Consider the following 11,508-nt stretch of genomic DNA (forward strand, 5'->3'; position numbering starts at 1 on the left):
ACAGTCCCTGAGTTCAGGACGTCTCTCCACAGATCAACTGTCTCCTGCTCAGTGGTCGGCTCTGGTCTTCATCTTACTGTCATCAGATCTGGATGAGTTCGACCTGAAGAAATACTCCCGTTCAGAGGAGGCATTTTTGAAGCTGCTGCCAGTGGTCAAAGCATCCAAGAAAGTGCTGTAAGTGAATCTATGAACAAATATGTTTAATAATGCTAGATGAATAAAAGAATATGTCTCCATTGTTATTCTTCCTCAGGCTGAGAGATTGTGAACTCTCAAAAAGAAGCTTTGAAGCTTTGTCTGAAATTCTCAGCTCCCCATCCAATCATCTGAGAGAGCTGGACCTGAGCTCGAACTACCTGCAGGATTCAGGATTGGATTTGCTGTGTGTTGGACTAAAGAGTCCTGACTGTAAACTTGAAACTCTCAGGTAAGGATACAGACGTTTTGACACTTTTTGACTCTTAAATCTGTAAGTTTATCTTGATGCGGACGTTCAAAGTCAGCACAATTTTCCTTTTAAGTTCCTGAGTTTATATTTTTGTCTGTCAGGTTGTCTGGACAGATGTTTTTATTTTATTTTATTTTATTTTTTTACTTGTCGCTAAAGTCAGAACTAAACCCACATGTAGATGACTTTCTGTTACTGGAGCAGCCTTCCTGAAGACAGCAGTGTGTTTTCATGCTTTTAAAGCCAAACTCACCTTTCTGACCTGGCTTTCATTTATTATCTATTTTTGTTTGTTTATTATATATTTATTTCTACTGTTTAACTACTGCTCACATCTTTTATCCTCCTTTTTAATTGTTCATTTCTTTTTACCCAGTGTTTCTATATTGCACTTTGTATTTGTCATCTATATTTATCATGCACTACTTTGCTCATTTATTGTTTAGTTTTAATGTTATTAAATTCCGGTTCTTTTGGTATTCTTTACGGCCAAAAACTCTGGATGTTGTTTCTGTTCAGCTGTGAGTATAAAAGGCTCCATTCTACAACCTGTTTGTGTTAGTTGTTCAATAGAAACATTATTTGGTGCTGATGTTGCACTTCTTTTAGTCACAACCAAAGAGTTTTTGAAGTCTGCATCAGACTGATTTAAATGACTTTTCAATATTACTTTAAATACTTTAGATTTAAAGTTCTGAAAAAAGTTTAAATACAAAGATCAGTATTGTCTAATGTTTTGGCTGCAGTGTGTTTTTGAAGACAGGTATAACAGAACAGCTTTAGTGTTTAGATTTTTTAAACTTGAGTATGAATTTATACAAAATGCAGCAAGATATTAAAAAAAACGTTTGATTATATAATCGACTATATTGGATTCATATTGATATCGGACATAAAAAGTGGCATCGTTCCATCTCTGCTTTGATTAGAGACACAGCTCTAATCAAAGAGGTGGTCCGCTTGCCTCCGCCCCAGAGAGAAGGGTTACATCTCCTGGGTTTAGGTGTTTTCCAATTTGTCATCATTTTGAAAAGTTTACATTTCTTCAGTGTTGAAGAGCAGAAATGAGACTTTCCTGTCAGAGGTCATTTTTGAAAAAATGAGGAGAATCAACTATGAAAACCATGAAGCAACATGTGAACATGAGCTGATGCTGCTGAAGTGAAGCAAAGTTACAGAGGTTTGATTACAGACACAGCTGAGAGTTTGTAATCTGTCATCATTTTAAAAAGTTTCCATGGAACAGCAGAAATGAGGCTTTACTGTCAGAGGCCGACAGCACTGAACACAACAGCAGACTGGTGGCTAATAAACAGTGAATGATGCAGAAACAGATGTTTGAAGCTGTTCTTGGAGTACACTGAGAGAGAGAGAGCTGTGCAGGCAGGAACAGCCAAAGTCAGAGAGAATTCATGAGCATATTGATCAAACGTGAAGCAGAGTTTGGATCTTCTTTTGCTGCTGCTTCACTCAGTTTTGGTTGGAGACAGATGAAACCTGCAGCTTCAGGATCTGTGAGCTGTCCACTTTCAGCCCCGACGGCGTGTCCGTGTACGTGCCATGGAGTGAACGATCCACGCTCTGTGTTTCCATCTTTGTGTGTTTAGCTGCTCTCATTTACTGTTTTAGCTGTTTGCTGCTTGTTGAAATAGTTTGTGAGCTTTAACCTGAGATTCTGGCAAAATATATTTATATGAAACATCGATTCAGGATTGAATGAATCAACATCGTTTTATTCAAATTAAAACCATTTAAATGGGAACATGAATTTTTTACAGCCGCCTCTAATGCTGGGTAATGTCAGCTGGTCCATGTGCAGCTGGCTGTGAGGCTCAGGGAGCGTCTACAAAGTGCAACACTGAAAGAACATCATCCATAAATATTGAGTAAGAACTGGACTCTCATACAGCGAGACTCAAATGCCTTTAAACATCAGCTTATCCTGCTGATCCAAGTCCAACACTGAGTTTGTAAAAAGATGTTTGTCAATCATTTTGTTTGGTTTCTGAGGAAAATGATTCAATAACTTGCTGCTAATACACAACATTTCATCATATTTCCTCATAACCCTCTTTTGTCTGACCATTTGATCCCATTTGAATTTGCAATAAAGGATCCACAGAGTTTGGTGACAATAATGACAGTAGATGTTTGTGTGAAAGTGCTGGAAGCAAATGAGTGTGTGATGTTCTTTCAGTGTTGCACTTTGTAGACGCTCCCTGAGCACTGGTCTCACAGCCAGCTGCACATAGAGACCAGTGTTGTTAGTCCAGGTCAGAAGATGACTTGTTGGAATGAAAATGAGCTTGTAGTTTGTCTGCTTTAATAATGTGACTGGAAAAAGGTGTTGGACTTCAAATATGTCCATTTCTGTCACACTTCACCTTTAAAAGTGAAGCCATGTGGTTCCTGGAAGGAAAAACACGACTTTTTCAAGTCTTTGTCCTGTTTTTATGAGAAATGTACGACTTTAATGTGAAACATTCAGAGTTTTTTCTCTTGTTGTGTTTGTTTGAAGCTGCTTCCTGTTGGCTTCAGCTGTTTGGAGTTTCCATTTTCTAAACTTCTACATTCTGAACCTTCTTCAGCTCTGAACAGATGATGAAACACTGAATGATTTCAAGCACTTTGTCTAATAAACTTACATCTTTCATTCTTTATACAGATTGAAGGACTGTTATTTGTCAGATATTGGCCTTGATTATCTGGCAGCAGCACTGAAGTCCAACCCCTCGTATCCCACAGAGGTGGACCTGAGTGGAACCTACAGCAACCTGAAGGATCCAGGAGTGAAGCATCTGTGTGGTTTCCTGGAGAATCCACGATGTCGATTTGAAACTCTGAGGTCAGTCAGCATGTTTTAGTTGTGCTGAGATGAATATGATGTGAAAGTTGTGCTGACACTAAACTGCAGACATCAGGCTGATATTATACTGATCCACACTGAGGATCTTCATGGTAAAGTCTGTTTTCTTCTTCTCTGGTTTAGTCTATTGACTGCAGCAGAACAATGTTCACATTTCAAACAGTGATACTCAACGTATGGCCCGCGGCCCACACGCGGCCTGCCCACCTTTCCTGATTCAGAGAGAGGGGACCCTGATTAACTGTGTAGCTTCTTCCTCACAGTTCTAAGTATCAGACACAACAATGAATAATCCACAGCTGACTGTCTTTAGCAGGTCAAAGGTCACGGCACACAGCAGTCTGTGAAACAGTTTGGAGCAGGAATTCTTGCACATTTACAAACTGACACTGCTGCACGGCATGCTGGGTAATGCTAGCTGCTCAGGTATGGGCGTGCTAACGGCTGTGAGGCTCCGTGGCTGCAGAACACTGAAGAAGAGAAAAGAGAGGTGGAGGATGAAGAAAAGAGGCGGAGATGAAGCAGAAGTTTCTACAGAGAACAGTGTGAGCTCTCAGCAGGTCACTTCAATAAGAAGGACAAAGTGCAGCAGGAATGACTAAACCCACTAACAGTCTGATATCCCCGTGTTCCTGTTGTTCTACAGCATCATCATTAATGCTGCTCCACCACCATCACTGCAGCTGACCAATCAGCTTCTGTCACATCATGTGACGCTCTGTGACTCAGACTGGAGAAATGCTAAATGGCTAACCTGAAGCTAACCTGAGAAACAGTCAAAGTACTGATGATTCCTACAAAGTGTGTGTGTTCAGTATGAGATGAGTGTGAATGAAACCATGGAGGAGCGGGCCGTGGCTGCTCTCACACACGTTTGCTGCAAGGGCGGAGCTACAGAAATGTTCATAGGGGGCAAAATCAAAGCTGTTATTGTTGACACATATGCAGCTGTTACGTCCTGTAATATGCATTAAATATGGTTCAAATACATTAAATGCATTAAATATACATGTTTCATATAAATATAGTCTACAACGGTGTTTTCTTCAGCCCACATAAGGAAACAGTTGAGTCAGATAAAGACAGAAGGCCTTTTCCACGTCCCTCTGCTCAGAGTTAAAGTGCTGATGATGTTCAAGCTCAGGCAGCAGGAGGGATTTCTAAGCATCCTTCACTGATCCACAACAAAGGTTCAGAGTTTGATCCCTCCTAGTATGACAGGAAACAAACTGATAAGAGTTTCAAAGTGTCTTTGTAAGCAGACATGTGTTTTTTTTTTTGGTTTTTTTGTGTCCCGTTTGGATCTTTAGCCATCAGAATTGTTGTCTTAAGGCCAAGAAAGATGCCAAGCGGATTTATTTTACCAAGTGGATCATCATGGCCTTGCCATATTGGTCCATTTGATTGACCTTTATTATAATTATGAATTTATTTTATTTTCAGTTACTACAAACGGGACAGACATGACTGGGGGATAGGACAGGGAGAAAGAATGAAAGAAAGAGAGGGAGAGAAAGAAAACCAAAGGGGAGAAGAGACGGTGAGAAAGGGGGGAAGAAAAAAAAAAAAACACCTGGATCACCTGTATGGAGAAAAAAAACAGAAGAGAAAGCAAACAACAAAGAGCAACATAATAAATAAAAAAAAACGGCACCATCACAATAAACTAGCTAGCAGTAGATATCAGTAGATACTAAATAATAAACGATATTGTGCAGCACGCAAGATAGACAGCGCACAATGTGCTTTGAGGCAGCAGCCAAGAAAGCTGTAGTCCGCGTCTGTGAATACCCGTGTGTACACCTGTGTGAGCTCCTGTGTGGATCAGCATGCTTGTATTCCAAAGGTTCCTTCATGTAATGATCTGCTAGGGAGTGTGGGGGGGCCACAGCCCCGTCCTCCAGGGTATGAAGCAGGTATGGAGGAGATCAAAACTCCAGACATCCAGAGGCCCCCAGAACACAAGAGACCAAGGAAGACCCACAGAGGGGCAGCTGCGCCACTGTCCCAGTAAGAGCTGAGGAGAGTCCCAGATGAGGGTTCACTCAGCAGCCGCGGAGCAGAAGCCAGGGGGGGTTGCAGTGACGCGCCCGTGAGCTCCATCGGCAGCCAGCTGTGCCTGAGTGACCGAGCCCCAGGCCGAGAGGCCGGGGGCACCCCACCTCCGAAGTGGCCCGAGCGAGCCCCAGGCTCCAGGCCCCGATAAGCGGCCGCCAAGGAGTGAGCCGGTGTGTACCTGGACGCCCATCCCCAGACACAAAGAACCACCAACGCACCGACACCTGAGGGAGTCCGCCACTGGCAGGGGAAGTGGTGGTGGGTGGAGATAGGCCTCCAAACCTTGGAGGGCCTGAGGTGTCCCCAGAGAGACATGATTGAAATGAGCCAGTCTGAGTTTGGTTCCTGCAGTTTGTGCTTCATAAACAGAGCTGAAGCAGAGGCAGCGTGTGCCTGCAGGTGAATGTACACTGCTGTTATAAGAGCTGTGGAAACTCAGGTCAAAAGGACGTAACCACACTGCTGACAGTTCCAGGACAGTCACAGAGTTACAGCATCATTTGTGAACATAAAGACAGAAAGCTCATCCAAATGCTGGGATTAAAAGTCTGTCCTGGTGGTGTCCAGTCAAACACGTCTCTGTGAAAGCTTCAGTCCAACAGGCTCCAAAGTCCTTCTGCTCATTTCCTCGCCGGGTTCTTGATGCTCCTGTACCATCTCTCTGTCATCCTCCTCGCTCCCTCTTTGCACTCACAGTCTTTGTGCATCATTAACACTCACATGAGGAAAACCAAAGTTTTACTGGGCAGAAGATGATCATCAGTGACGCTGTCTTTAAAACACTCTTGTTAGAAATGTACAACTTTAATGTGAAACATTCAGAGTTTTTTCTCTTGTTGTGTTTGTTTGAAGCTGCTTCCTGTTGGCTTCAGCTGTTTGGAGTTTCCATTTTCTAAACTTCTACATTCTGAACCTTCTTCAGCTCTGAACAGATGATGAAACACTGAATGATTTCAAGCACTTTGTCTAATAAACTTACATCTTTCATCCTTTATGCAGATTGGAGCGCTGTGATTTGTCAGAGATCAGCTGTGATTATCTGGAAGCAGTGCTGAAGCTCAACCCTTCGTATCCCAGAGAGGTGGACCTGAGCTCCAACAAGCTGCAGGATTCAGGAGTGAAGCAGCTGTGTGTTCTTCTGGAGAATCCACAACATCAAATTGAAACTCTGAGGTCAGTCTCCACGTTTTAGTTGTGTTGACACTGTCGATCTGTGGAACTAAAACCTTTATACAGGAAGTCTGGTTCAGCTCTTTGTAGACCTTCTAATCTCTGATCCTCTGAGTCTTACTCAGTAGGTGATGCAGAGTTGTGAAGCCGATGTGGGTGAGGACACTCGCCCAGCTCTAACTACTTTGACGTCCAGGTGTCTTTCCTGTTTGTCCTGATACAAACAAACCTGAGTAACCTTGCAGGTCAGATCTCATCAGTCACACCTGTTATGGCAGCTCTCCTCTAGATTGTAGTTCTTGTTAACCTGGGATGGTTTTAGAAGCCTGGACCACAGACTGCAAGGGAAGATATTACTGGGAAAGGCCAAAGCAACCTATCAGACCCATTAAACACTAACATAGATGAATACTCAGATTTAAACCTTTATTGTTTCACAAAGGCTTAAAAAGGGAACGTCCACAGTTTAGACTGCAGCAGATTTTATTAAAGCAGTTTGACAGGAGCAAAGCAAAAATACAAAGAATAAGTGTTTCACATATTAATACATATAACATAATAATAAAAGAAAAGCAAAATAATGATAAAAAAGAATGAAAAAGCTGTCCAGAGCAGCAGGATGTCTGAGGTCTGCAGAAACACAAAAACACAGCAGCTAAAAATAGTTGTTGAAAGAAAACGAGGTGGGAGCTGCTGATTCCTGAGCTTTGATACTGGATTAGCTTCAGTAGTTATTCCCATCACTGCTGTAGGAGCTACATTTAGTCACAGCTGATTGTCTCCTTTGACCAATCAGAAGACTACTGTTGTAAAAACAAGCAGACAAAGAACCAATGAGAGTGAAGAACAGGATAAAGAGCTCGTGTGATGGAGGCAAAGCAATAATCAGCAGACTGTAGCAGTTTCTATCTGGATGAAAGTAGAAGGAGCTCAGCGGAGCTCAGTCCCATATCTTTGGTTAGAAACAACATCAGTGATTTCCTGCTGCTCGAGATGATTCCAGCAGCTCTCATTACAGCAGCTGATGAGAGAAACAGCTGATGGCTCACAGCTCGTGCACTGTTGGATCTCCAGATGTTCACGTGGCTGAAGTCTGAAGAAACTGTGGTCCACGTAGTTCACACGGCCTCAGATTGGACCGAGCTCCCTGGATCACTGCAGCATCCTCAGCTGGTACATGGACGTCTCTGCTCCTCAGTCTTGGAGCCCTGCAGGTCCGTCCACACCACCGGGGTCTTCTCACTCACCTTTCCTTTGTCCTCGTCCTTCATCGGCCGTGCTGTGTCTTTGTTCCTGCGGTGTTGTTCCCACGATGCAGTGCTGATGTTCCCTCCTTGAATGCACAACAAGTACGGTGCTGGTCTTTCTCGGGTGGAGCAGAGACAGATTGAAGTCTTTCAGGCTTTAGTGCCGACTTCCCTGACAGAGGCTGGACTCCATGGTCTGCACAGGAGGCTTCTACACTGTGTGGAGGTGACTCCTGGACTTGAAGACAGGCTGCAGGTACATGTGTGATGAAGAGGACCTACAGCAGTGTGATGGAGCTGCAGGTCTGAAGGAAGTCCTGCTGTCCTGTCCCACCCTCATCTTTGCTTCCTCTGTCTTCTCTGGACTTGTCCTCCTGTTTCAGAAACAGCACTGCTTCATGCCGAGGGTGGACGGGAGCGTTGGCTCTGATTCTTTTACCGTCCACCACAAGGAGACACTGATGCTGACCTCCTGATTCATCTGCATGTGTTCTGCTTCACACTGCTCACCTCCACCAAAGACTTCACAAACATCTTCTTTCTTTGAGTCCAGTTTGTCCCACAAACACTTCCAAATCTCCTCCTCTGAGATTCTGCAGCTTCTTGCAGTGTGACTCAGCTGACTTCTGACAGACCACAGACTGGCACAGCATCCACATGTGTCTCCTTTCAAACAGGCTCTTGATGTTTCCTCCCACATCATTCTGGCCTCTCAGTCTCCTTTGTTCTCCAGCTCTGTAGCTCCAGCTGATGAAGCTTCAGTTTTCCATGTTGGTAACAGTAAACTACAGCCTCTGCTGTCAGCTGGGGTAACTAAACAGAGCTGCAGCACGTCTCTGCGGTGGTGCTACATCCAGCCTGCAGACGGCCGTCTACATGTTGTAGTGTTTTAACAGTCACCAGGGGGCGCTGTCCCAGCCATGCAGGCAGTGGGCTGCTCTGCTTGTGCTGTTGTTGGTGAAGCTGAAGTGAAAGCGAGAGTTAAAACACTGAACAGTGTCCACTGAGCTTCTCATGCTCTTCTCATGCTCAAAGAAGTTTAACAGGACGGACGACTCGTCCATCAGGCGTCCAGCTGTCCGTGACCGTGTCCACAGCAGAGTGTGACCGAGGCTTCATGCTAACACGACACACATGAAGCTAATACCACCACGAGAGCTGCTCAGTGGATTTTGGGAGGACAAATGTCTGCAGCTTCTCACAGGCAGTATGCAGAATGTGGATCTCCACAAAGACTGTGGAGAGCTCGTCCCACACTCTAAATCCACACTTGTCTGCACAAAAACTTCTCACCACGTTCCCGTCACAAGTGTCTTCTAAGTGAAGCTACCAGGTTCAGGTCCAGCTTGTTTATCTGGAGCTGCAGGAGATGATCCATCCTCACAAAGCAACACAGACAGCAGATATGCAACGCACAACACAACCAAAGGATTCTCTCTGCATGTCTGTGGCTGATGCTGCTGGAACGAAGCTGTTGAAACCTTGTTGTTCTGCACTTTGGGACCAGAAGAGGAAACTGAAGCTCTGTGCAGAGGGTCCAATGGAAGCAGCCAAGCGCTGTAAGTGTCTGCTGTACAGGGATGCTGGTTCAGCTGTGGCTCAGTTTCACAGTGTGACTCAATAAAAGCAAGCAGGAAATCAAAGCTTGATGCTTTCATCAGTGTTGAAATAAGAAAGTTTCCTGTGACAGACGCTGGAGCTCTTTCACTCTCAGCTTCACAGTTTCAGCTTCAAACTTCTTCCAACATGTTTCTAACACGGCCACATTCCACCTTAATGGAGCTGATATCTTGTGCATCAGCACATTTTCTAAAGGCAGCGATCACATCTTTAGTTTTGGATGTTTAACTGCAGATTGTTTATGTGTTTATAGCACATTAATTACAGCAGCAGCGTTGACCACAGTGCTGTACAGAATCCAAAATAACGAGTAAAATAACTCCTAATATTAATATCACACATCAAATATCAAATAACTCTCATGCTGTATTAAAAGCCAGTGAATACAAATGTGTTTTCAGAGCAGATTTACAGAGACTGACAGCAGGAGCTGGGGCTGTTCGATAGAACGATGTATATATGATGACCATATGAAAACGTCTATCGTTTCATATCACGCTCTTTGTTTCCTGCTTATGTGTTTGTGTTTTCCAGATAAACCTTTCAAAAATAATCTGAAGATCCTGTTGAGAGTTTTCAAAATAACACATTACATTACTGCGGTCGCACGTTTATCGAGTTACGTTCTAAAAATAAGTCTCAGAATGAAGTAGCAGCTTTATGTTTTACAATTATTATAGAAGTTTTAAGGCAGTTAAACCCTCACTGCACACTTTCTACACTTTTCTCAGACAGGCATGAACATTTTCACACTTTTCTCTCTTGTTTAAACAAAGTTCAAACCTTCATAGAAAAATAAGTTTCATTATTAAAGAGTGAAAGCAAAGTGTTTCTGAAATGTGTCAAATCAGCCTTTGCTGGCATTAAATGAGCTTCTGTGTGAGGAGCACTCGTCCATGGCCTTGGGCCTCCTCGCTGTCAGGTAAAGTTTCATAAAGCTTTTGAGTTTTTATGCAGATAATGTTGGTGTCAGCACGATGTTCTTTTTCCTGCTGTCACTGATCCACAAAGCCAAGCTGACTCCATCTACGATGTCTTGTTGGGGACAGTTTACCAACCTTTTTGCCTCCTTGTTGAAACTATGATGGTCAGCATCTTCCTCTGCCTTTGGCTGCTACCACAGGTGCAAAACGTCTCGTCATCATTGTTGTTTGTTGGGGACAAAACGTACAAACATACAGTGCAGCACTGCAGAGTCACACTGCTGTAAATTTGAACACATTCTGTACTGTACAGGAGACACGGCACGAGATTGGCTGACAATGGTCTACAGCCAATCAGGACGCAGAACACAACGCGCTGTAAAAAACAAAAGCATGCAAAATTGCACAAAAAAGATCAGCGAAACAGCGAGGCCGCCAAAGGTGAACTGTGTTACAGCGAGGGACCAGCGTATATGTGGTTGTTGGGACGATAAATGTCTTTGAGCTTGTGTCAGAAGACGAGCTGCAGCTTTCTGGACCAGCTGCAGTCTTGCCAGGCAGGTCCCACTAACTCCAACATATAAGGCGTTACAATAATCCAGCTGGGACGTCATGAAAACGTGGATCGCCCGTTCAAGGTTTTTAAAAGATAGAAATGATCTCACCTTAGATAAAAGCTCAGTTTGAAGAAAGACCGCTGTACAACTGAGCTCAGCTGTTTTTCAAAGGTCACATTGCGTCAAATATAAGCCCCAAATGTAATAATCAGAATCAGAATCGTGTTTATTGGCCAAGTATGTGCAGACACATACAGGGAATTTGGTTCCAGTAGATGGTGGCTCTCAAGCACAGCAATGTAACACACACACACACACACACCCACACACACACACACACACACACACAACACACACACACACACACACACACACACCACGTCTATATATACACATTACACATACATACACAAAGCTGTGTAAACCAACTATAAATAACAATCTAAACTTATATACATAAAATACAGAAATGAATGAGGTGGAATGAATACTACAAATGTACATAGGTGCATTTGCAGTCTGGCAGTGTGACAGGTCAACTGTTAAGAAGGGAGATGGCGAGGGGAAAGAAACTGTTCCTGTGTCGGGTGTCCTGTCTGTCAGGCTTCTGTACCGT

At 43.6% G+C, this 11,508-nt stretch overlaps 2 protein-coding genes across 2 annotated transcripts in view; one reads left to right on the top strand and one right to left on the bottom strand.

The window, feature by feature from the left end:
* The window catches only part of LOC120745011 (protein NLRC3-like), a 206,014-nt gene that overhangs the window by 140,730 nt on the left and 53,776 nt on the right, over positions 1–11,508 (bottom strand). The window lies entirely within an intron of this gene.
* Positions 191–3,839, top strand: LOC120745014 (NACHT, LRR and PYD domains-containing protein 12-like). The gene is made up of 3 exons (XM_040049635.1): positions 191–430; positions 3,117–3,296; positions 3,441–3,839. Exons 1-3 carry the CDS (start codon positions 231–233, stop codon positions 3,481–3,483), a joined length of 423 nt encoding a protein of 140 aa, XP_039905569.1. The 5' UTR covers positions 191–230; the 3' UTR covers positions 3,484–3,839.

This window comes from Simochromis diagramma, unplaced genomic scaffold (genome assembly GCF_900408965.1).
Source record: "Simochromis diagramma unplaced genomic scaffold, fSimDia1.1 OVJJ01000351.1, whole genome shotgun sequence".
In the NCBI taxonomy this organism is placed as follows: domain Eukaryota; kingdom Metazoa; phylum Chordata; class Actinopteri; order Cichliformes; family Cichlidae; genus Simochromis; species Simochromis diagramma.